The following is a 27,195-nucleotide window of genomic DNA, read 5'->3' on the forward strand; positions in this document are numbered from 1 at the left end:
CCTACAGAACCCCCTTCCCTTCTTATGACCAACTGTACACAGATACAAAAGAGGCAACATGGCACACCTTGCTTATGTTGAATTTACCCTGTGGGTATGTGTGTGCTTTAAAACTCAGTGCAAACAGAAAGGGCTGCTGGGCAACAAACTTGCTGTGCTCAATTAAACTTCTGCTTGATCTGAGGTTTAAAATCCTTTGGTAATAAGACTTCAGCACAAACCGACAGAAGGTGCCTGCCACTCTGCTGTAAACACAACAACACATCTGGGACGTGCTCATGAAAGATGCAGCTGGGGAATAACAACTATTTTTGCAGGATTCACTAGGTGGTTGGCATTTCTAGTTGTTGTCTAAAACACTTGCACAGTTTATTCACTTATTTTCTCTAGTGATTTCTGAGCTTTTATGATGGTAGGTTTGGTAGGTGAGAACAAAATCTGTTGTTAGATCAGGCCTGTGGTTCTTTCATTAAAATTACGTGTGTCACTAGAACAATTTACAACGGTTTAAAAAGATGATCCAAATCAAACAATACTAAGTCAGGTTGCTACCAATCTTACAAAGGTTGGGGAGAAAAATCTTTACTAGGGAGGAGGCCAAAAAAAAGGCTAAAACGAATGTGACTGGGAACAGGGGTATGTACATTAAAGGGCTGACTGCCAGGGACTTGAACTGATGCTGCTCTTCCCGTTGTTTCTGCTTAGAAGTGCAAACAAGACAAAGCAAGAAATCTTACAGAAAACTGCTGAGGTTTCAGGGAGCGGACAATGCTGTGGCAGCCTGGGCATTTTAGTTGAGCATGTGGCTGTGGCTTCTGCCTGCAGCAGACAGCTCATGTGCTTTGTACCTTTTCTACAAAGTAGTGGAGGATGGGATCCATATGGTGATGATGCCAGCTCAGGTAGCAAGCCCTCTGTTCTTAGGCAGCAGATTGGGTATGGGTAGCTTTGGTTTTTATCTTTTACAGCAGTTCCTCAAATGGCATCAAGCCTTGGATTGGATTCCTGGCAGATGTTCACCCTTCAATGTACAGGGAAATTTAAAGCCTGGTAAAAACCGTAATCCTAGCCTTTGTGCAGAGCCTACGTCCCACGAAACATCTGCAATGCAGTTAGGATCTTTTCTTTCAGGCTGTGCTATGAGGGAATGCAAAACCATCCCTGTCATTGTGGTCAGGAATTTAAGTGTTTTAAAAATAATATTACAGCTCTCTGGGCCGCAGTCTTAGCTCCTGCAGACACAGCAGTATCCCCCCACCGGTGACCAATAATTCTGCCTGTTTACTTGAACTCTAAGGCATGAGATTTTTAACCACGAAAGAAGGCAATCCAGTTCTCTGAATGTAACCTTTCCATGCATATTTAGAGCCCTTTCCTTGTTATTATTTATACCATCAAAGTTGTGATCACATACGTCAAAAAGACTAAACCACCTAAAACTGTACAGGAAGGGAATGGTGCTCCTTCACAAGCATGTGAGTTTTTAGGGGGCTTTCTCCACCTCTGGAGATAGGAAATACGTCAGTGGTAAAATAAAGTTTATCTGCAACAACAGGATGGATTGTTCACCGTGTAAATTGGGGCATCTGTTGACATTTACACCAGCTGCGAAACTGAATGTGTGTATCTGAAATGACTTCTTCAGTTTGAAGAGTAAATGACTTGCAAATGGCAGGAAAACCAAACCCAAATGATGGTGTTTTGTTTGTCCTTCCCTGCCAATACAAGATAGTGTATAGTGCAGAAAACAATTTTGCAAATGTTTGTCTCTATTTAGTTTAAATACCTCAATTGACAATCTCCAGAAAATGTTTAGTTCCCAGTTTATGGGGGGTTTTGTGATGGAATTTTAAAAAGCAATCAGCATTGTTTTAACTTTGCTCTCTGTAATGTCTGCAGAAGCCATTACATTTAGAAGGAGAATTGGTCCTTGTAAATGCTGGTCTCTCTATCCTTCACTATTCAAAGCTCCTTCAGTGATGAAGACTAGATCTTCTTCTGTCCTGTTTGAAATGTTACCAGCAATAGCCTGCAAAGTGGTTCCCTTCACTTTCTGTGGACTTATACCCTGTAACACTGCTGATTTCTTTTAAAGATTTCTTTTAAGACTTCTTTCACACTCTACTTTTGAAAACGGTGATGAGGAAAAGGAAAAAGGTAAACAACTGTGCAGTAGGGAGAAAGTTACAGTAGTGTCATAATAGGATCCAAGTTGCTTCTCACCTTACGTGTTAATCTTCTCTTAATCTCTCGTTTTTCCTCCTGCTCCTCTTGCTCATTCCGGGCTGTAAAAGATTTACAAGGATCTCAGACTGTGAACTCATCAGGCATGCACAGTATGCAACAAAATAAGCCTTTCCATCAGTATATTAATGTTTCAGGACCTCTCTGATGCACAGTATATCCCTCTGGGTCTGGTGAACGTCCTCGATCTGTAGCCACTGTGCTTCTTCACACGCTTCATAAAACAGCTATAGCTTCCTTCCTTTCCCTATGTTGGCACCTCTTCATGTGTGTCACTTTCTAGAAGGGCTGGGCAGTGAGCCAGCTCTTCAGAAAATGTTATCTCCCTGCCCACAGGCCTGGTAGCCTCAAGGGGTTCAGCTACGATATGGTCAGATTCTGCAAGGCTGCAAGGTCAATGGCTGGAAAAGAAACACATCCTTTTTTTTTCCATCCACAGAATAATTTCTTGCAGCTACTTTTTGGAGATAATAGAAAAAAACTTGAGAATAGAGTTGCCAGGCAAATTGTGTTACTTCCCATGACCTGAGCAGAGTTAAGGAGAGCGTGTCCTTCCATCATGAGCCTTCACAGCACCACACTGGAGCATAAAAGCATATCCTAGGGCAATTCACTTTTAACATTAAGCCAAAAGATCCCATGCTACAAGTTCTTACCAGGACACACCTCAATTATTCTCCCTCAAGAGGACAATAACATTTGAATACGCCAACTCTTATTCAGCTTAGGAGCAGGCTGTCATGCGTGTCTTTATATTGAACTTTACCAAAAGTCACTAAAATCCCAGTTAGGATCTGTTTCCACTGCTTCATTGATGACTGAAATGCTCCTTACTCCAATCATCCCAGCACATAACAGGTAAGAGCAAACACAACTCATCAGTTTTTCCAGTAAGTACTCTGTACCCCTGCCGTGATCTGCTTTTCACTCAGACAGGACTAGTTCAGGCACGAATAACTCTGCAGGGGAGATTATGGACCTCAAAGGCCAGTTTAGGATAGGTGCCTTGATGTAAATTATTCAACTCTGGACTGAATTAAACTCAAGAGGGAGATAGTTCCTCTCTGCTGAACCTGTGGAAAGAGCAGACACCTCTGGCAGAGGGGCAGTAACAAACCACCAGCTGTAGCTTCTTCAGCTGTGAGAGCACAAGTCAGCACTCCCACTAACCAACTGCAACAAGCCAGAAATAATATATGGAGCTCTGAACTTAACAGAAGTCTGCTCACAGTGGGGGGGATGCAATGCTTCAAACCAATGCATAGAATATTGGGGCTTTCCCCACACGGAAATGAGTCCTCAAGTTTAGAGACCACAGAGGCCTCTGAGCAGGTGAGAAGTGCTAGGCTGGAAACCAGGTTTCTTGCTGCTCAGGACAGGCTGATGGGTCTATCACAACTGCTCACTGACTTCAGCAGGACTGGGAAACCTCCAGCAAAGTAGATAAAGAGCCATTCAATGTTATGATGTTTCATACTACACTTCTGATCTTTAAGTACCATTTTACAAAAAATACTGCTTACATTTTCAGAAAGAAGGAAACTGATACTGGAATAAAAAGAACACAAGTCAGCAGGGCGTCACAGATGGCTTTTTTAAGTGATCACCAGAATACCTACACTGATAAATGTAATTTTCCTCTTTCAATGGTGCCTGTCCCTACTGGGCTGGATTCACTTCAAGCGATTGATCCTCTAGCAATATTTTTCTTCCCTTTGTGTCTCAAATTTGAAGGAGTTGATCCTGCAAATGCCTACTTTCAGAAACAGGGCCACTAATAAATCCATGTAAGATTAAGCCAGAGAGACACAGCACTAAATAGAGCCCACAGAGAGTCAGGGTAGAACTGCAAGCAGCAGAGGATAAAACTTAGTTATGGCCTTTCGCTTTTGTCCTTGGCATCCGATGTCTTTCTTTTCTCCTCACTCTTAGCTCAGCCACCCACCTTCAGAGACAGCCAGGCAGTCTGAAGACATTGGTTACGTAAAAGCTGGAAATTAGGAATACATTCTTTTCCAAAACTCGAAAGTGACTTTGTTTTAGCTACTACTTTGAAGTTAAGTCATGCCAATCTTGTGAAGCTATAAAACTGATGCTTCATTTTATCTTATGTGTTCAGGAGATGGTGTTTCTCTAGACCTGTATGTCAGGGTGGGTGGGTGCAGGTATACAATTTCCAGGCCTGATTTCTGTTCCAGTGTGAAATGTCTCCAATACAGTCTGAGGGTCTCAGAGTCTACCCATCCATCATTTCTGTGACAAATTTATGCAACCCTGACTGTGCCGGGCTGAGAACTGGACTTGTATCCATCTGCGAAGCGGCACAGGGATGATGCATGGAGGGGATTGAGACATCCTTCCTCATAAACTTGGACAGCAAGTATTAACTGCAAAAAGTGTTCTTTAGTCTTCAAACTAATCCTGCAGGCCTGGACTTCTCTCACTACATGCCTTTGACTTAAATATGAGTCAGCGAATTAGGTATACTTCAGTGAAGGACTCCTGAAGAACCAGTTGTCCCTGCTCTCTGTTTCCTCGCTGTGACTGCTGTAATCTTACTGTTGCCATTAGCAAGTAGTGAAACCTGTGCAATGGATGCTTTGCCCTAGTAGTTCAATAAGGATAACTCATAATTATTGCAGCAGCACAAAGGGAGGAAGTGTTCAATTCATGTATTAAGACTGGCTGTCCAACCACATTTTGCCTCATTTCTTCCCATCAGGATGGGCAATAATGCAGTTACATGTGTAATAGGAACATCATGGTACCAGACATGACACTTGAATCAGGGAGATTTCAGCTTTAACTGCAGAGGAAATCCTATTTAGTCCACTCGAGAGCTTGCTAGGTTTTCCTTTGTGTGTGTGTGTGTGTGCATGCTCTGAACTGGGCTATTGCAAATTGCTTGACCTGCTTATGCAGAGACTTCACACTCTTTTTATTATCGCTTCCTAAGTCTCTCTTTGTCTACGCTCCATTATATTTATCATAATTCTCCTCAGAAGTCTAGAGGAAGGATAGAAAGTGATGTACAAACCAGACACTATTTATATTTACTTGTTTAAGGATAGAACATGTTTGTGCTCCCTTTTTTTAATTATGTAACTATTTTAATTTTTTCCTTTCTTGCTGTGGTTCACCAAAAATTGGAATGCCTTGGAAATACCACATTACTCTTTCCTGTAATTAGGAAGCTGTTTGTCTACCAAGACACACATGTTTTGGGGCAGATCTGGGCTAAGGAATCAAGCTACAAAAATTCCATTTAGGAAATACAATATGATTCTGGATTCAGGGTAGTATTTTCAAACATCCATGTCATTTAAGAGCCTTTACTCAATTATAAAAAAAAACTAATGCTACTCAGAGGATAATTCCTCTTAAATGTAAGAGATCTTCAGGGCACTGTGTGACTGCTGTGCTTGGCAACATGACCCTTAGAAATGTCTGCAAGGCACCCAGTGTTGGCCTCTCTGCTGACGCTGGTTCAAACACTGCTGCCAAAGCAGCTGCCCAAGACCCCCATCGCCCCCCAGCCACCTTCACTAGTGCCAGGGCAGCGTTTACTGGGCACGTACCAGTGCCAGGTGGTGCATGACACGTGTTTGTTCACAGGTCCCAGGATGACAACATGAGCTGCCCGGAGAATTGGCCTCTGTCCCTCCTCGCCTGAGCCTGGCACCAGTCACGTTGCACGTCCCCCCTCCTCCAGCTGTTCTGCTACCTGCCTCTGAGACAATCATATCTGGATGTGCCAACTATTTCCCTGGGTTCTGCCCCTGACTTCCTCCAGCAGTAGGTTATGGGAGTTAGGGGTAGACAGCACAAGCACAGCCAATAAGAGAGGGCTTTTTCTGGCAGACTCGAGGTTGCCCACACCACTCTGCTGTTTAGTCTTTTCTCCTCTTTGCATTGACAGTGCCACATTCTCTTTGTCTGCCACATGTCATAACATGAACAGAAAAAAAAAGATGCTGGACATTAACACTATCATTAATCATTAATCTGCTAAGAATTTGGTTTTGAAGTATTTAATCAATGAATTCTGCTAATTTTCAGGGAATTAATCTTCTGCTAACACATTTTTATGATTCTATACAATGCAGTTATTTGAACAAGAGAAGGGGACATTATGTATAAAGTATCATTAAGGAATACTTTTTTTCTGCATTGATTTTTTAAAATTTTCCTGGAATTATGCATTTACTAACTTAAAAAGGCAAGAACTTGTCTATTTTGCTTTCTGTTTCCAGAGTAACAACAATTAGTTGAACACTTTTTTGTTTTTTAATATTCAAACCACTTCAATGTGAGTAAAGAAACTGCCATTTTTTTCCTGTTCATTCATGAGGTTATGAAATTTGGATTCAGTCTAGCTTCCCTTGAAGCTGGTGGCAACGTATCTACTAACCTAACTTGGATCAGAGCCTCTAAATGGTATTTTGTCCCTTTAAAATATTACATGTTGAGGATCTACCAGCAAGTTTTTGGCTGATTTAAAGGAAGAGTTTCAGGAGAACATTTCAGGAAATAACCCTGAGTCACACTGCATTTTTTTTAAATTAAATAAGGGCTCCAGCTAGTGTAGATTGCTGTGAAGATTTTTAGGAAAGCTAATCAAGCTATGCCCTTACTAACTTACAGTGGGATGCTCATCTATGTAAGTGCCACGTAAAATAGACTTTTTGGGATGACTGACTCTCTGTTTGGAACATCGTTCAGCATCTGGGTCTTTTTTCCCCATAGGTTTTTCATTCTTGCAGATTTACTGACTCTGATTTTAAAGAACTGTTTCTGCGGCTCTAGATGTTCTTGCAGACTTCCATGCTTATTTGCATTTATGATGCCCTTTATTATTTTTAATTATTATTAATGATGCATACACAGAATAGTTGAATGTTTATAAAAAACACCAAATGTACATCAAAACTAACCCAAATTAGCTGGCTTCAGGTTAAACGTCAGCAGAATCAGGACTTACGTTTCAGTATGTTCCTCTGCTCCAATTCTTCAGCAGTTGGCCTCTGGCTCAGTCGTCTGCGAAAAAAGTCCAAGATCAGTTTTTGGACCATATCACATTCTCCTCAGTTCTCTTTCCTGAAGAGTTATTTTGGGGCGTGAAAGGCAGAGCAGAAAGCACGGACACTGCTCCATTATGTAGTTGGTATGCCCCAACCATGCGTGACACAGACCATGCTTCGCTTTCGCATTTTCCTCTGTTTTCAACTCACGAAAGACAAAATACGTTATGTCATCTTAGGCATGACTCTCCCACCCCTACCCCAGGCAGAGCTGCTGAAAGCTAAGCCACACAGATGTCTTCACTTAATTTCCTTCCTTCCATGCCTGCTTCCTGACTCAGGCAAGTATTTCTAGCTAAGATCCAGCTAACCCTCTCGCTGCCCTCTCACCAGCCTCCTGACTGTGCCCCATTTGTTCAAACAGCATTTCAACACACAGACAGTCCACAGAAAAAACAAGGGACGGTTTGGCAGTGCTGAGGGCAGAACAATAGCAGTCCTCCTCCTCCTCCGCACACTCACTTCCCTCCTCCTCTGCCTCCTCCTCTTGTGGCTTTTATTAAATCTTATTTTGAAGAATCAATGTGTCTTGCTAATCAACCTGTATATAATAAGGTCACTAAACCCACAATCTAATTACAAATGCAGACTCTACATAGGAATGATCTGAATATTCAGAATATAAAGCAAGTACAAAAGGGTCTTTGGAAAACAAAGTGAACCAGGGAGATGACATCAGAAGTCAGCACTGTTGGGCATCCTCATACTCTTATCCGAGTCAATGGGAGTTTTGTCAATGATGTCAGTGACAGTACAGAGCCTCCTCTTCCTTCAGACATTCTCATTCAGAGACATTCCCAACTTGAGGGCCCCAGTCTCTGCCAGCTGGACCATCAGTTTCCCTGTCAGTTACTGGGTACTGATAGGAAAGGTGATAAGAACGCTGGCTGCATGGCTTTATCTTCTGCAGTGACTGCTTCCTCCAACCCAGGGCGCAGCAGCTCACTGAAATGGAGCTGTCTCTGCAAGGCTGGATGAGAGATATTTGACATTGGCTTCTCACAACACAGGGGCTGAGCTGCTGATGCACACACATCCCCAACCTTCTCCAGAGCCACGAGCTCACGTGTGCCAGTTAAGTATCCCTGCCTTCACATCCTGCAGGTTGCACAGGGCTGAATGAAGCACAAGCAGTGGTTAGGAACCCATCTGCTAAACCAGCTGTTTGAAGGCAAAAGCACTACAGGCAGCTGATTTTACACAGTCTGAAGATTTCCACCAGCCATACATCCTTTGGGAGCACATTACACCACAAAAAGCAGTAGAACACAGTCCTATTCCAGTGCAGAATTCAAAGTCAGGAGTTTTGTCTCTTTCCCACCTTTTGTCTCTTTTACTATCTTTAAGATACAGTAGCTGTTGCTCTGATTGGAGACTTCACCTTAGGACTTTGAAGCAATTAAAATGACTTTATTTCTAGCAGCAGATGAGAACCAAAGAGAAAAAGTTGCTACTTTTATCCTCAGCATGTGTGTCTGCAGGAACTGTGTTAAGTTTTTAATCCCCTGCACCTTGATGCTTTTGAAATTTCGGAGGGATGTAAGGGATGGACTCCAGCTATCCAGTGTGTGGAAGGCTTCTATAGAAACAAACATTGCACAACAGGTAAAAAGAGAAATCGGTCTGAAGAAAATGCTCCCAAAAAGGTCCTCCTCTTTCCAAGAATACAGGGATTGAAGGACTCAGCTAACAGTTCTGTCATGAACAGTTCACACTGGAATGTTTTTAACAGAAGGCAGAAGTTTTATCTACCTACACAGGTGATTTGCAAAAAGGACCAAGTCTTCCACGTGTTTAGTGGGGTACCTGCCATGCAGCAGATGCATTTAAACTAAGCTTTCATTCCAATGTGTCATGGCTTTCACACAAGCAGACAGAGATTTCCTCCAAGTTGTTTCCTCCAAGGGCCCCTAGTGAAAGCCAGCCAAGAATACCTGCGTTCTCCATCAATAGTCGAATTACTGTACAGAATCTATTATCCACCCTTTTCAGGCTGCAGAGTGGTCCTGCCTAAAGGATGGCCTCCATTTTTAAGTGATGCACTTACACAGCAGAAAAAGCCATGACAGTTTGGATAGATTAATTCTGGAGATCTGAAGCTATCTGCATTCATGGGTTGTCAATCACTTTTGGGCTCTTATAATCCCAAGAACTTTTAATAGCAAGACTTAGGCAGTAGGAAAAGATAAGGTACCCTTGTAGTGGAACAAAATCATAACTACTCCTTACAGTGCAAGCAGGGAAGCACTGCTGGAGGATGAACAAGGTAACAAACAGAAGCTGTGGAGGTTCCTGGCCTCCAGTACTGGTGTCTGCTTTCATGTCCATGAAATGCTGTTACGTCCTCATTTCCATCATCCTTATGGTCTGACAACCTGCTCCTGATTCCCTTGTTTTAAGTCCCCCCTTGATAAGCTCCTCAAACAAACCCAACCCCTTCTCCAGCCCTTCCCTTCCAAGCTCTCACAATTAACTCTTTTCTTGGTCTCTTGCTCATTTAATTTGATTTCTTCTCATGCTATTACAGTGACTTCTGCCCCTAAACCACCTTGGGGCTTTACAAACAATTCCACCAGCTCTTCAGAACAGTGCCATTTTAGTTCTTATTTTGCCTCTTAATTTCTAGGTTTGTCAGATACTGAACTGCTGCTAACTTCTCAGTTAATCTTTGAAAATCTTGATATTTGTTACAGATACCTTAAATTAAGGAAAGTAGGCAGCTATTGCTTTATTACTATGGCTGCGAAGACATATTTATTTCACACCAAATTTCAGTACACCATCTCCAGAGCACCGCTCTGACCTTGGCAAACACCAGGTGTGATAGCTTCCCTTTTCTGCCTTCACTCCTGTGCTGCCCAGAATAAAAAATTGTTAATGAAGCCCACCTAGCTTGCAGAGGTTGATTTCAGCAGTTTGATTGCTGAATTGCTGCTGTGCCTTTTTTCATTTAACATCACAGGGGCTGCACAAGTCTGTCAAGAGGCCACAGGTCAGAAAAAAAGTGTCTCATTAGCAGCACAATCAGAATAAAGAGGAGAAAATGGAATGTGAGGAAGGCTCCTGGTGCCATGAAGGTTGCCTGGAAAAGAATGAATCTGCTCATGAAAACTAAGAATCAAATGGGAGGTGTTGCTGCTGTTGATCAGAAAGGTAACTCTGGCTGTTTCATCAAGCTAAGTGAGTGCAGGTGTCTAACCAAGAAACAGGCAAGACAGGCCTTAACAAGTAACCTTTAACAGCACTTTCTGTATTCAAAATCTCGTGTGGACATGCCTGACCCTCACTGGGCCACTTCTGCAGTTTTGCAATTTGCATCAGGCATTCAAAGGGACAGGAAAGCTTTTTACAATTTGTGCTTTGCAATGTATTGCCTGGTTAACACTTTATATGTTTTTGCAATATTGATAACAACTGTTTTGCAAATACACTGACAAAGGTTTTACTACAAAGAAAACCTTCCCAAGATTTATGGTGACATAAAGAAAGCCTTGCTAGGCTTTCACTGAAAAAATAATATACAAATGAGATTGTCAGTGAAAAATAAAACAGTTTGCTCACATTTACAAACTTGACAGCAAACCAATTTTCTGAATTAATGCCCCACATGATCAAATGCATCACACTCCCTGTACTAGACAAGAGGAGCTGAGCAGCTCTTCACAAGGACAATGTGTGGTGGGGCTTATTTTGCTGGGTGTTTTTATTTTTTTGTTTGTTTGTTCTTATGAATTTGCTCTGGGCTAGGTTGTTCATATTATAGTGGATAAGTAGGAGTTTAGGGGCAGGAGGGACAATTGTGCAAAATCAATTGCTGTAGACCTAAAATATTGGCTGATGGGGGTGTAATCTCTTCAGGGAGCAAGAGGAAAGGAAGGCAACATTTTCACTGATGGATGCTACTGTTTGGAGCCTGGCCAGAAAACTGAGAACTCAGAATGAAAAGTTTCTGGTCCATGTGGCAGTGTCCTGCAGGAGCAATTAAAGAAAAAACTGGCTGTACATTTCCCTGGGCACTACAAAACAGTTAAATGAAGTACTCAGTGATGCTTACCCTGCTCTGCATTGTGGCCATTCCCAAGGGGCTCTCAGGACAGCAGCCAACCAGCTGCAGGCCTTCAGGTCAGAGTTTTGCAGCCCTTTTGTCTGGAAGCACCTTTGAAGCAAGATGCTCCTGGCTGCCTAGGCTGTCCCCTACCAGAAGTCATGGATTTTCTCTCCCCGATCTTTTGTTTTGCTGTGGATGAGCTCTAAGAAAGAGCTGGTTAATGCCATACACCTCATTGATATCCTGTGAACAAGATAATTCTGGATGTGTGTTTTCTGGGTACCAGGAATTCATCTTCTGCCCAGAGAACAAGAAAATTTGAGAGCCTAGTGTGGGGTCATCTGCAAGTATAATGGCTGGATATAATACTGGGCTTGCTGGAGAATGATTCCCCATATACTTACCAGGCTTATTAACTCTGAGTGTTTGCAGATACAAAAGGAAGAACCTAGCAGCTCTCCAGCACTTGAATGGTGACATCTGGTGTGTATGACCCAGGAACAGGACTGATGGGCAAGCAGGTCACCGGTGGTCACAACAGAGCACGCAGCAGCATGGTGAGGTGTCCAGAATATCCCCAAGACATCTGTGAGCCAAGCCATGATGCCACAGCTGTTCCTCATGACTTAAGTGACCCTGATGTAAAATAACTTCTGAGCACAGCGAGGCATAACCTCTTGAGCAACTCCTGAATTTGTTCTTTGGATGCAAATCTCTTTTAATCAGCTGCAACTGGGCTCATACTATCCTAGAGATTGCTATAAGAGAGGAGTAAATCTGAGCTGGGCATGTGAGAATCCCAGCTGTTACAAAGAACTACTTGTCACATTGCTCTTTAGTTGGCATAAATGAGCATGACTGAACCCAGTAGAACTGCGCTGATTTACATCAACTATATAATTAAACATGAGGAAAATTCAATTGGAGTAAAGAGTCTTAGTGTTGTCTAATTTACCTTGCCTTCCCCAATAATAACGCTGATAGCAAAGCAGTTTTGATGAAGTATAGGCTAGCAGGGGCTCTTTGCACTCCCATGCGAAATACGGAATATTTAAAGAGAAAAATGGAGGAGAAGAAAATTCTGTATTTGCTTCTGCCAGTTAATTGTTATCAGAAAGTAGAAATGAACTACCTACCTCTTTTTCTTACATCACTGCTCAATGAGCAAAACATCATTGTAAACCTGGAGGTTCACTTTCTCTGAAGTATCAGCCCAGATATTGCCAGCCAGACTGTAAAGTCTACAGAGAACTATCATTCTCCTAAACAGGATTTATAAAATGGGATTAAACACAGTTTTATCAATGAATGAATGAACTGAAGGCATATTAAATAGAAAATCCGTACCCAAAAAAGCGAGTGTAAGACTTTCACGCCAATAAAATTCCTGTACTAGTCTCCATTAAGATGTTTGCTAATCTGTAGGATATATCTCTTCCTTTAAGCTCTCTTTCCTGTGTGACAAGTCTCCTGGTACCAGTCATGATAACATGATTTATAACTCATTTTCCTGAGAAATTAGGGCAATAAAACCATAAGGAATGTTTGCCATGATTCAGTAATCATGTAATGACTGCTCTCCACTTCGCTGTTGACTTTAAATATTCAGCCCCTGGGAGATGGTGGTGCTTCTGCAGTTATAAAGAAGCCTGTGGTAATGACTAGAGCAGACCAAAGTGGGCAGAGACCTCTGTTCATCCCTGGGAAAATGGGTGAAGCACCACTGAGGCAGAGTTTAGAGGAGAAGTAGGTAGACAGTTTTGGTAGGAAGTACTTGCTTTTGGTGAAAATCTAAAAAACTGCTAAGTATCAGTTGAAGATCTAAGTACCTTCTGATGGTGCCTTACTGGCAAGGTACTTCTTCTGTTTCAGTATCCCATTTTGTTCCCTGGACCGGACTGTCTGATCCAGGATAGCTACATCAGCCTCATATCCTGGAGGAGAGAAGCAATGTTTTTGCTCAGCACTAGTGCACTGCAAGAAATACAGAACAGTCTGGAATGTGAGCCAACCAAATTACAGTTCCCGTAACACATCTGCAGTCATGTTTCCAGCTGGGCTCTACAGGAAAATCAGATTTACAACTAAAATTATTCAGACTTTAATTTAGGCTCTAAGCAGTCTTTTACTACCCCCCAAAATTATGCTTATCCCAGACTTGATTTTGTGTTGAGAAACAGCTTCAATATAGACTTTAAAGCTCTGATTAGTCTAGATTGCAGTGAGGATTTTTGGGAAAACTAATCAGCAAATTTTCTGCTTGCTTAAGCATCTGTGGATAGTGAAAAACATAACCAAGCTGGCCCTTTGTTTAAAACCCTAAAACTGACCAATTAGTTTTCCCATTCTTTAACCCACGTGCGTCCATTCTTGAGTTATGACTCAAATGATGCCACCTTTTCTGTTCCAGCTGACCGAAGGATTGATTTATTATGGTTTTGACTTATTCCTGGGAAAGTTACAAGCTCCCCAAGAAAGAACTATCTGTTCAGATTAGGTCTTCTGAGAAAAGAGAGTCGTATTCAAAATGTAGATTTTGACAATTCATTATGTCTGCATAAAGTCAAAATCTTGCCTGTCACATACAGAATATATTTCTTTAAAATACCAAAATAAAACAGAATCATCTTGGACCGTGAGCTCTGTATTTTATTAAAAGAAATAAAGGAATGACTAGATAGCCCTATAAGTCTGAGCAGAAACAGTGTGAATAATGACATATCCAAGTCATCAATCTTTCATTAGACCACTATCACAATGCAGACACCTGCATTTTCCCAAGGAATTAGTTAATTTCTTTTCTAAAGATAATGCCAAGCAGTGATAGACACCAAATTCAGATTTTGGCCCCCTTTTAAGCAATACTAACTGTGAAATGCCTACTGATATGTGGAACATTGCAAGATCATAAAGTTCATGTCTCACACCCCGAGCTTTAAAATGGAGCCTCCCCTGTTTCATTACTGTACTGTTCTATTAACATCAAACCTCTCAGCCAAATGCTGGATGCTCACATAAAATATGGTCATGCTAGTTTAAAGGATTAAAAAAAAAAAAAAAAGGTTGAATAAAGATAGTTACACCACATAAGCCTTGCAGCATTACTTCTCAAATCTCTTATCCCTAGTCCCAAGAGCAAAATATCCAACAACTGCAGTAGGAAACAAAGAACAATCCTTTCTAGAAGAGGGAATTTACTATGTATCTAATTCAAGAATGTATTTTTGGAACAATAAAAATGGGATATTTTTGAGTACTAGAAATCCAGAGGGAAAAATGTACTAAATGCTGGTTGAAATTCTGAAGCATGCCAGAAAAAACAGATGGATGTTAGGACCCATTGTAATAAGGAAAAAAATGTTCTAAAATGTTAGCGATTGTCCTTCTGTTGTCTATACAGCATTGTGAGAAGACACTTGCTTCTCCAAATGCAATAATATTGAATCAAAAGCTGAATTTACAAAGCTAAGGGGATCATAATTCACAGTTCAAGGTCAATCCACAAATGACTTGAATAAAATGGCACCACAAAAATCAATCTGAGCTGAACAGATATGCTTGCTATCTACAGGCATTATTGTGCCTGGTTTGTTTTAAAATCTCTTCTCTCTATAGTAATGTAGTTTTATCTCTGTGAACAAACATACTTCCAGCAATGAGTCTTTAAAGATGTATTTTTGAAGGAAAGATGTAGATGCTAAATCTTAGGAACACTATTTGCCTTACACCTTATATTAACTTACTTTTTTCTGGTTAAGTACAACATTCTTTTTCTCCAAACACTAGTTTTTGAAGGCTTCTTCTACCAACTTCTACACTAACTCAGTTTTAAGGTGTAACCTTATATTTGAAAGATCTGTAGGAGACCAGATCGCCATCAATATATTTAAAAAGGTGCCCTTGGTTTTCTGCTGCTGAAGGGCATCATGGACCATCCTATGGACTGTTCTGCCAAACATTAGACCTGAGGCAGGGGCCCAGACCCCTTCATCTCTCTGTCACCCAACCAAGCCAGCTGTGACTGGAGTTGTGACATCACTCCCTGGTGTTTTTAGCAACTTGGATTAAACAAATCTGGGACATTTCTCTAGTTTCCAGCATACAGGTGCTTCTTACCATAAAAGTTACACTCTTAAAAGCAGAGCCATCTCCAAGCAAGAGACAGGAGTGCAGAACCCCCTTCCCTCTTAGCATTTTGCTCGCTCCAACTCCAGGTGCTCAGGGAAGTTTTCGTGGTTGAGCATAGTTTGATATTGGAATAAAGCAGTTACTTCCTCTGTGTATATGGTGTGGCCCTGGGATGGAGAGAGGAAATGATGCTTCAGGTAGAAAGAAGTTCTGTGCGACCAGGGAAGAGGACACGAAAGGAGGCTGAGGGATGACAATGGGAGCATGGCCCCACTCCCTAGACCTCCTACAACCCTCCAAAGCCCCAGTGATCTTTCCCATAACCACTCTCCTCTAAAGATCCTCTTTTGAGAAATCTGCTGCCACAAACTTAAATGTTACCTATGCTGAGAAGCAATCGCTGGTTCTGGGGAAGGGTTGAGGGCTGAAGCACATAATAGAAGAACTATCTTCCCTATATTTATTTAGCATGAAGATCAAACCTCCTGATGGGTCTTTGTGGACCACAGTGACTACATGGTGCTTATATGGACCATGGTGACTGGTGAAGTGCTGACACTTCTAGCACAGACAGAATGCAATCTATTTAATGAAAAGAAAAGCAGTACCTTATTTTCTTATACACATATATATGCATTAACACAACTGTAGTACTAAAATATCAAGCCAGAGACATTTAAAGCAAATAAACCAACTTTGTTTGGCAGTCCAAATAATCTCTGACCATTGTGGAAAATGTCAATCTAAAATGCAAAAAGTGGTTGGTTTCGGGGAAGGAGACCTGGGCAGGGTGCTTCACCAGCTTGCTTATGTCAATCTCAACACATACATGGTCAGCTTGATAAAGTCTCTTTTGTTGCTACAGACCACTCAAAGAACAGAGAGAGGAATTACCATAGAATGGTTTGGGTTGGAGGGGACCTTAAAAATCATCTGCTTCCAACCACCCTGCCATGGGCAGCAACACCTTTCACTAGACCAGGTTGCTCAAAACCCCATTCAACCTGGCCCTGAACACTTCCAGGGATGGGACATCCACCACCTCACTGGGCAACCTGTTCCAGTGTCTCACCACCTCCTCAGTAAAGAATTTCTTCCTAATATCTAATCTAAACCCACCCTCTGTCAGTTTGAAGCCATTCCCCCTTGTCCTGTCACTACTTGCCCTTGTCAAAAGTCCCTCTCCATCTCCCTTGCAGGCCCTCTTAAGGTACTGGAAGGCTGCTACAAGGACTCCCCAGAGCCTTTGCTTCTCCAGGATGAACAATCCCAACTCTCTCAGCCTGTATTACATATATCCCTTGACCATGTTACTTTGTTATAGACCATTTTTCCAGTGCCAGCATGAAGAAAGGCAAACGAACAATACTGCAGAAATAACATTCATCTCCAAATAGGCACTTTACATTGGTAATGTAAAAAAAAAAATCAACTTATCCACTTTCTCAGAAATGAATCAAAAGCTAAAATACTCAGTGACTCGGAACAGCCACAATACAGGAACTCCAAATAAAAGCTTTTATAACAGAAGTTGGCAGTGTTAGCAATTCAAAACCACGACAGTTTGTTTTCTAGGAGAAAAGATGCATAGGGAATAGCATGGTTCCCATACTTTGTCTTGTTACTGAAGTGGAAAATTCCTGGAAGTGAACAAATATGAGAGCTTTAAGAGTGTTTAACTATTTTGTGCCAGAGGGATTTCAGACCCCCCAGACTGTGGGATATCAGATCCCCAGACTTCATGAAAGGCAGGTGATAAATAGCAGTGACTTTCTGCAAAGGGCTGTGCCTAAAATTTTCACTTGAAGATTAAGAATTAGCACTGTCTGAAACATTTGTGACAAGCACTAAAATTGCTGGAAAATTGAGTTCCAGAAGGTCAGAAACTATCTGCAAGGTGAGGTCAAACTTAGTGAGTAGTTTCAGCTGAAAAAACAACTCACTAGACATACTTTACTTAAAAATAAGGATATTTGGAAAGCATTAAAAAATGGATTAGACAATATTTAATTCTGACCTGAAATTCTAGTTTTCAGTGTGTAATAAAAAATTAATGCCTCTACTTGCTATTTTTATTCAGTTTTCCCTACTCCACTTGTTAATTATTTTGTTCCATTTGAGTACCAAATGCAAAAAATCCCTTATTCCACCAACTCCAGTAAACACAACTCCCCTTGCAGTAACTGCTATGGTAATTACAAGCAGAAATTTACTGAGGTGAGTTACAAGGAGAATTCTACCCCAGTGTTGCAAGCTTCAATGCAGACACTTCGCTCATTCCTTGCCATTTAATGATCACATCTGCATCTGTTATAACTGCTGATCATACCAGGTTTTTGTCTTACAATGTTGATTCTTTTGTATGTGCATCACTGATTGCATATTCTTACCTTTATAGAGAATGTCATGTTTCACCACCCTGTCCAGAGATTTGCTACTCATATAAATTCCCAGCCAGTGTGTATTTAACACCTTCATTGCCAGAGCCTCTATGCATTAACAAAGTTCAGAAATGGTTTTTTTAAAATCCTAGCATCTCATGGAACATCAATGGAAACATGCTGCACCAGAGACAGAAAATACTAAAGGTGTCTAGTTAAAAAAAAAAATTCCCTGGTTAAAATTAAAAAGCCCCTATGCCTCAAGAAACTGCACACTTGTTATTTTGACAAGATATTAGATATGATTTGCTCACAGTTATATCATCACCTTTAGGCTGAAATCTAGTGGCCTAAAAGCAAGACAAAATATTTTTTATTCAGGAGAATTCTTGTCCTATCTGCCTTTTCTTCAGTTGAAGATACTGAGAGGCATATAATTACCTGTAGGCTAAATTTGGACTATAAAGTGTTAATCTTTTTTTTTTTTCCTTGTTGCTTTGTATATATTTCCACAGCAAAACAAATGGAATGCTACAAAGAGGCTTATCACACCAAATAGGAAATTAGCAGCAGGAATCAATAACCTCCAAGGTAACAAAGTTCCTATTTCCAGGCAAATACTCTTAACTTCAAAATAAACAAAACTCTCCTCATGAACCAAAATACTTCCAGGGGGACATACAAACCCTGTGCTATGCTGATCAGGCTGCAGCCTTTCTCTTTGTCTTCTGCACAGTGTGACATCGGCTTTTTACATTTTCTCCCTGAAGTTTTGGGGGCTCAGTTAACCTACTACTGCAGTTCCTCCACTCTTAGTTTTCTGACTATTATTAGGCATCAGGTACCTGCACAAACAAATCCACAGTTCCACCTGACACTTTACCAATGTGAAAATCTGCTTCATTACCACATTCTAGTTGCTGGGGTGAAATCAGTATTCTTTTCATTATATTATTTCTTAACTAGAGGTGATGTTGAACTACATCATCGGGGGAGGGAATGCTTGATGGCATCTTCCATCTTCCTTACAAAAAACAGGAAAGAAAACTCTTCCTGGCCCTGTTGAACTAAAGAATGATTTCTCCTTTACACTTCAGACACTTCACTTCTTAAACATCATTGGAAAGTGTTGTAGATGTCTTCCCTGTGACATTTCACATGAAGGTGTTATCAAAATCCATATTTTTGCAATTGTTTGCCCCCTAAAGAAACACTGCCTTACATTGGTGACTTTTTTTTTGAGCTCCTTACTGGTCTGAATAGTTGACGCAGCTGGCATTCAGACAGAAAGGCTGAAGAGAATTAATATTTAAAATACTTTGCTCTCAAGATGAGCAAAGTATTTTTGTTCATGGCTGCTGACATACCATAGGAGAAGCCTGGATTTCCCTGCAGGGCACTCAAATGCCAAGACTGTGAAATACCTCTGTCCTGGGCATTCAGTGCCCTGATTTTGTGGCATACACTTGCTTTTTGCATATCCAGCTGCAATGATGGCAAGGATACAGGGCTTAAAAAATGGCAGCAAAGAGAATCAGCAGAGTCACCCTGTCAAAAATCCCTTCGAAGCATTTATTGATGATGTACGAAGTGTTCATAAAACTGGGAACTGCACCTACTGCAATGAGAAGCTGCAGATTAGTAGTAAAACAGGCTGGCTAGCATGGCCTGGGCAAACAGACACAGTGCCTGCTCAACTTCATTTTTTGGTTTAAAACTAATTTCTCATGTATTCAAACTGAGTTGAAGCAAAAGAATACACCCTTTCAGCCCCTCCTAGCCCCCACTGGCCACAGACATGTCGACTTGTGTTTTGCTTTACAAGCATACTGAATTTACATCTGTACCTTATAGTTTATTGGGTGTTAAGCCTACTCTCATGACTGGAAATTATCTGGTGCTAATAACAACTTTGCTCTGCTGAGACCAGCTAATGAACTCCAGCTGCTAAGGAAGGGGGGTGGGGGCAAAATGTCTCGTAACTGCTACACTCTGGCAGCTTTTCAAACTCCAATAAGCAGTGTTTTTAGCAAAATGTGCATCAAATACATGCTTCCACCCCATTTTCTTCCTTAGAGCCATCAGAATAATTGCTGTACAATGCACTACTGGAGATCATTGCTGCTGTATAGATACCAGACAGCACCACTGCAAGTTGTCTGGGATGTTTGCGAGAGGACCAAGATCCCACTTCCCCAAACTGAGAAAAAAATAATAAATTGCTGTTTCTGGATTCACCCACAGATAGAAAGTTTTGAAGGTAGATCTTAAGGTTCTGCTTCAGATAGCTAGAAAGGGAGAAAAGAGCTATACAAGGGCGCAAGGAAACTGAAACCTCTCAGAAGTGAAACTGGGACTCTGTTTTTTTTGTTTTTTGCTAAGGCAGAGGTGGACTGAGGCAATGCAGAGGTGCACGGCTGAGGGAAATGCATGTTGAGGGAAGCTGGGTGTCTGGAGTTGATTTCCATGTGAATGCAGAATGTCTGCGAGATGTTCTTGTTTAGAAATTGAGTCCTGGTAATTTTTTCCATAGAGTACCACACGAGGAGTTTGGTCTCAAGGGCTAATCCCATATTCTCTTGGGACTGAAGTAAGCTAGAGATTTTTATGGTCTACATGTCATAGACAGGCATTTGTCAAAGCTTGTGACCTGGCTAAATTGTCTGTGCTGGCACAGCCATTGTGCAATAACCCAAAGTAGGAGACATTCATCAAACATTGCATCAGAATAGCTTTATGAAAATATTCACCTTAGACTGGGGGGAGTGAAGGGAGTCATGATCTGGGAAATCGGAGACAGAACTTGGCCACTCTGCAGTGCCAAAGGCACACACACACACAAAAAAATCAGTCATACACTTCAAAAGGCTAATACATATTGACTTTGTCAGCTCTTTTGATAATTTGCACTATCACAGACTGGTGGAGGTTGGCAGGGATCTCTGGGATCTCCAGGGATCTCTGGAGGTCATCTGGTCCAACCCCCCTGCTCAAGCAGGGCCACCTGGAGCCAAGACCATGTACAAAAGACTTTTTGAATATGTCCAAGGAGAGAAACTCCACAACCTCCCTGGGCAACCTGTGGCAGTGCTTGGTCACCCTCACAGGGAAAACAATTTTTCCTGATGTTCAGGAAACATCATGTTCCTGTGTTTCAGTTTGTGCCTGTTGCTTCTGATCCTGAGGATAGCCTGGCTCTGTCCCTTTTGTACCCTTCCTTCAGGTATTTATGCACATTGATAAGATCCCCTGAGCCTTTTCTTATCTAGGCTCAACAGTCCCAGCTCTGTCAGCCTTTCCCCATAGAAGAGGCCCTTTGTTGGACTTTCTCACATATGCACATATCTCTTTTCTACAGAGTAGCCAGAAGTGGACACAGCACTCCAGATGTGGCCTCACCCATGCCCAGTAGCCATGCCCAGAGTGAAAAGATTACATCCCTTGACCTGCTGGCAATACATTTTCTAATGCAGACCAGGATACCACTAGCCCTGTTTTTTACCCCACCAGGCCAAGTTGCTGGCTCATGTCCATCAGGACCCCCAGATCCTTTTCTCTCAAGATGCTCTACAGCTGGTTGGCCCCCAGCATATACTGGTGCATAGGGTTGTTCCCTTCTAGGTGCAGGACTTAGCACTTGCCTTTGCTGAACTTCATGAGACTTCTGTTAGCCCATTTTTCCAGCTTGTCAAGGTCCCTCTGGATGGCAGCACAATCTTCTGGTGCATCACCCACTCCTCCCAGCTTGGTGTCATCAGCAAGTTTGCTGAAGATGCACTCTGCCCATCACTCAGATCATTAATGAATGATGTTAAAGAGGAATGGACCCAGTACTGACCCTGTGGGGTACATTGCTAATTACTGGAGTCCAACTAGACTTTGTGCCATTCAACATCAGCCTCTGGGACCAGCCATTCAGAGTTTTCAATCCATTTGCCCATCCAGCCCATACTTGGACAAGTGAGGAATCTTATGGGAGACAACGTTGAAAGGCTCACTGAAGATTACACAGACATTATCTACTGCTCCCCCCTTGTCTACCAGATCAGTCATTTCATTGTAGAAGTTCACATTGATCAAGCATGACTTCCCCTTGTGAATCCATGTTGACTACTACTACAACTTTTTTGTCCTTTACGTACCTAATCCTCCATGATTAGCTGCTCCATCACCTTCCCAAAGATCAAGGTGAGGTTGGCTGACTTATAATTCCCCGACTCCTCCTTCTTGAACATAGGAGTGACATTTGCTTTCCTCCTTGTCTGGGAGGACTTCTCCCAGTTGCACAACCAACTAAAGAAATATTAAAGAAAATAAGGATGGCACTGAATTTTTAGTAATGCTGGGTCAAATTCATCCTTTCAGATATACCCTTATGCTGAATAGTGAGGGAGCATTGTTCTCTGGAAGATTTTAACACATGCCCTAGTTGTTAAAACATGACATGTTTAGTGACAAGTGCACAGAGCCGAGAGTAAGGCAAGGTACAGTGATGGGTAGGTGGGAGAATCAAATCTGAAGCAGTCAAGTGTGCAACAATCAGAGAAGATGTTGAGACAAGTGAGTTGTCATGCCTGCTATTCCCTCACTGATGCCCTGCATTTCCCCGTCACTGTCTTTATATCTGCTCCAAAATCCTTCAAACTGAGGCCAAGCGCTGCACAGTATCTCAAATCAAGGTAGAGTGGAGGGGGGATGCTGGCACTACCAAAATACAGGATGAAAAAGGACAGAATAAAGACTCTGAAGAGAAGAATTAGTCAAGACAAGGGCAAATAAAAGTACCTCCCAAAAATGTGTCATAAGTGATGGGTTTCAGAGACAAATATCATATCTTTTCACTGCTGTTGAGTCTTTTTTAATCTATCATGTTACATTAGAAACCATGATGGAGCCCTTCGCTGGCATTAAACAGTGCAATGCAAAATGTTGGCAGCTCTTGACTGCAGCAGAGTATTAGATTTTCTTTGTTAGTCTAGTCTGAGGGGGAAGATGAAATGGTGGAGTATCACAGAGCTCTGTGATGCTTGCAATTGCCCAGGTCTCTCTATCTCATCATTTATGCCTGCCCAAACAAAGGAATGGTGAATGGTCCTGGCCTAACCTGAGGGTGAAGGATACCAGGCATTTACATGCAGCTGCTAACCAGGAAAAAGGAAAGAGTTTCAGGGAATGTTCTACCTCTGGAACATCACCCACTCCTTTTCCTGAAAGGAGTAGAGGGAGGTTTTGGGATCAACTGGAGAATCCCATGATGGGGAGATTCAAGAAGGCACCAAACTCCCATCAGAGAAGTTGCTCCCCACTTCAAGAGTGATGTGCAGCTGCAGTGCGTCTGTAAACCTGACTCCAAACAAACCAGTTCCAGTTTGAAGGGGCTGCTTGCCCTCCTTCTTTTATAACTGAATCCTGGATTTTATAGCTTCCCCGGGGCAGGGAAACTGCCCAGAAGAAGCTGCCCCCTTGCAGAGCAGCAGAGGATGCTCTAGGAAAGCCTGGGATCACGGATCAGGTGCTCCAACTTCCCAGCGCAGCCCAATAGGCCAAAGGAGCTTGTTGTCCATGCTGCTTGCCTGCCTAGCTGGAGGTGGGCAAGCTGTTGGGCCATGAAGAGACCTTCATGGCAGATGAGTAGGGACCTTTCCCTGTAACTTCTATGAGGGCCTCCCCAGGATAGCATTTACTGACAGTTTACATACAGCAGCCTTCCAGTACCTTAAGAGAGCCAACAAGAGAGATGGAGAGGGACTTTTGACAAGGGCAAGTAGTGACAGGATGGGGGGAATGGCTTTAAACTGACAGAGCGTGGGTTTAGATTAGATATTAGGAAGAAATTCTTTACTGAGGAGGTGGTGAGACACTGGAACAGGTTGCCCAGTGAGGTGGTGGATATCCCATCCCTGGAAGTGTTCAGTGCCAGGTTGAATGGGGTTTTGAGCAGCCTGGTCTAGTGAAAGGTGTTGCTGCCCATGGCACGGGGGTTGAAACCAGATGATCTTTTAAGGTCCTCTCCAACCCAAATCATTCTATGACAATACAAATCTACTATCTCCCTGCCCACTCCTCCCTGCAGGGCCTGGGTGCAACCAAGCTGCTGTATGCCTTCCCACCAGGCAACTCATGTCCTCGAGCTTGTAGAGGAGAAGAGACCCCAGTCCAGGAACCATTCCTGTTCTCCACTGGAGAAGCAGGCTGGCACCTCTGTAGCCCCAGATGTCTGAGATCAGTGTCTCCAGCTTGCAAGGCTACCTTTTAAATCAAAGCCAGTTGATTGCAGGGAGGCAGGAAGACCATTTCTATCTTGATTACTGCAGTAAAGGAAATTATGAAGACTTTTCCAGCATGCTGAAAAACTCCAATATTCTTTAGTATAAAGCTGATTATAGATGACATTAGAGATGCTTGCTCATTTAGCAAATACAATACATTGAATGCTTGTTTTATTAATTATTCATTAACCAGTAGTGTTGCTGCCTCCTGAATTCAGCGATGTCAGTGAAGAAGCAAGTTACTGAATTTATCTTGGTGCTAATGTGCTTTCCCTGTAGTTTGCTGGTTTGAAAGTTATTTATTATCAGAAAGGTAAGCAATGAATATTATAGGTTGTACACTTAGAAACACATTGATGTGGCCTACCACAGAGGAGAACATGTTCTCTTCACTAAAGTTATTAACATAAATTTTACACAGTCAGGTCTGAGGCTAAGGACTTTGGTTAATTCCCACATATGGTCTGTGCAGTGCTTATGAATCTCAGTGCACTGAAACGGGAGCATAATTCCCATCCAGACTTGCCTCTAAAAGACTGGTTGGAATTTTTCTGTATGTATGCAAAAAAGTCCTTATTCATCTGTAAGTGATCTTTGTGTTAATGCTCTGTCTTACAGAAAATACGCAAAATCCCAACCTTACGTAATGGTACCGGGTGTAATGGTAAGTATATTTGCTTTCTGGGTATATTTGTCCAAAAGACATTTAGTCCCATATAAAACAAATCTATAAAACATTAAATCTTATTTCCTATTTTTCAAAAAGTCATCTCTGTTTACTCACATACAATAGCCTGCATGTGAAACTCTTGGGTTTCAGGACATAGACAGATGACCATGCACATAAGGTAGACTTACTTCTCTAGCAGTCCTGTTTCTACTCCCAGTAGTAGCCACAGTGCACATATATGAGCACCCATATATTTAAAAGCCGATTGGAGTCAGGATAAAAAATTGTGTTTATGTGTTTGACTGCTTTACAAGGATTGCCTGTATTAAATCTCCTGCACATGTGTTGCCAAAAAGGCCACAATACACTGAAGGGGTGGGAGGGAGGGGGAAATGCAAACTGTAACTTCTGAGAGAGGTTAAATATTTTGCTTAAAGAGTAATTTCTCCATTTTACAATCATCAGCCTATAAAATGAAATTCATTCCTGCCAGTTTGCTTCTTTTATTTGCTTGTACTGATATGTGATTTTTTTCCTTTACAGAAATTACAAAGTCATCCAAGCTAAGCAACTGTTCTGTTTTTGATTAACTCCCCACAATCAGCAGACAGAAAATATGAAGATTTATAGTTAGATTTCTTTCAAGGTGGAAATTTATGAGCTAGTTCTTTATGGAGCTGCCCTAAAATTGTCAGTATTACCAGCAAGATAAAAAACCAAAACCAACAAACCACCTTCGCTTTTAAAGCCAGAATATAATATTTTGAAGTAGCTACTTCCTTGCTTGTGTTTGTTTCACCTGTTTTTATTAATGCCATTCTTTTACTCAAAAGGGAGTACTGCACGGACTCCATGTGGCCTCTTGCTTACTGGAGACATAAGACTATTTCTATTACCAAAATACATTATTTTGCTACTGCCACAAGCTTGCATTATATCATCGTGAATTATTTTGCCCAGCAGAGAAGCGTGGCTTCCTCTTAGATAAAAGCTGACAGTAGTTTGACAACTAAAAGCAACACTGCAATCAATTTAGGGCAGAAAATGAAGGATACCACACCTCACTGAAACTACAAAGGAAATTAAGGTAGACTTAATATATTTATCTCAGCTGTGTTGACAGCCTGAATTAGAACTCAAATGCAGACTGTGTCAGGGGGCTGAAGAGTATAGGAAGCTTGAAGGTGAAATTGTGACCCCATAATATATTCTGCCTTGACTTCTGCACAGAAAGGATGGGAGAAACAGATGCTGCAATGACAGTGTGGCGTGACTTGAAATGATTCCATGAGAGCAGGCACGGGGAGCAGTGACAGACTCCAGGAATAAGAAATTCCTTTCTGGGCTGGTGACATCTCTTATTGAAGTGAACTTCTGACATGGAGAAAACACTTTCCGTTTCATCAGTGGTCACATGGGTGCCTCTGGGGAGACCTTGCCCTCAAATGTTGGTTCCTGCTGCCTGTTGCCTGCCATTAAAATCATCCCCCTCCTCAGCACAACATTCCCCCTTCTTTACAGTAATATAAATGAAATGTCTATTTACATTTGAAGCTCCACCTTCTAACATGGAGAGACACATCTGCCCAAGCCTCTGTGAGGCTTTGCTTTCATAAATAACAAAACATCTCCTGGTCCTGGTTGAGCAAAGCTGATGGGGGCAGGGTTTCATCCCATTCCAAGGTGGAGCTGCAAAAGTTAAGGAGACTGACCATCCCCCATACGAGAAAGCATGTAGAGGTGATGTGTTTTGCAGTGGCACCGTCACCTCCCCTTTCCCTTGATTGCTCCATTGACCTTTTGCCACAACAAATAACTCAGAGGAAGCAAACTCACGCTGCTAGTTATGAAATGCAAAACAACTATCAAGTATCAAAACAATAGTAGTAGCATCATTCATGATGTTAGACATGACTTTTTCTGTGATGAATGATGATGTTAGCCATGGAAATAAATATAAATTCCTAATATAAAGAGACAAGCGCAAACTGTGTTCAGAAATTAGGATACTTGCCCTACTGAAACACAGAGTTAGATGTCTAAAGAGAGCTCGGTATGTGGGTGTTTTTATTCTAAAGCGCACAAACTTTGCTGTTATGACAGTTGGTCAAGTAGTGGAATTTTCCAAAGTTCATAGACACATATGTACATTTTGAGATCCCCCAAACTACCTTAAATATGTATATGTGTGCATGTGTCTCTTTCAGTAGCTTGTCTGAGGTTTGGAAAGCTCCTGGAAGAGGCCAACTTCTCAGAATACTTTAACTACAAAGCCACTTTTCTTTTCCGCACAATAGAGCTCACCAGGACACAGATCACAGGAAAGAGCCCATCTCCCATCTGTACCCATGTGCAGAACCCAGACTAGTTCTGC

General features: G+C 41.8%; 1 protein-coding gene across 6 annotated transcripts in view; it reads right to left on the reverse strand.

Annotated features, from left to right (window-relative positions):
* Nucleotides 1-27,195, reverse strand: part of PHACTR1 (phosphatase and actin regulator 1) — a 301,109-nt gene that overhangs the window by 13,129 nt on the left and 260,785 nt on the right. For all 6 annotated transcript variants that reach the window (XM_051799185.1, XM_051799182.1, XM_051799188.1 and 3 more), the window contains 2 exons: nt 7,226-7,281; nt 2,224-2,285 (listed from right to left, as the gene is read on the reverse strand). In XM_051799185.1, the coding sequence (XP_051655145.1) occupies nt 2,224-2,285; nt 7,226-7,281 (118 nt within the window). The remainder of the gene's footprint in view (nt 1-2,223; nt 2,286-7,225; nt 7,282-27,195) is intronic.

This window comes from Manacus candei, unplaced genomic scaffold, assembly GCF_025592945.1.
Source record: "Manacus candei isolate 608988 ecotype Guabito, Panama unplaced genomic scaffold, ASM2559294v1 h1tg000049l, whole genome shotgun sequence".
Classification (NCBI taxonomy): domain Eukaryota; kingdom Metazoa; phylum Chordata; class Aves; order Passeriformes; family Pipridae; genus Manacus; species Manacus candei.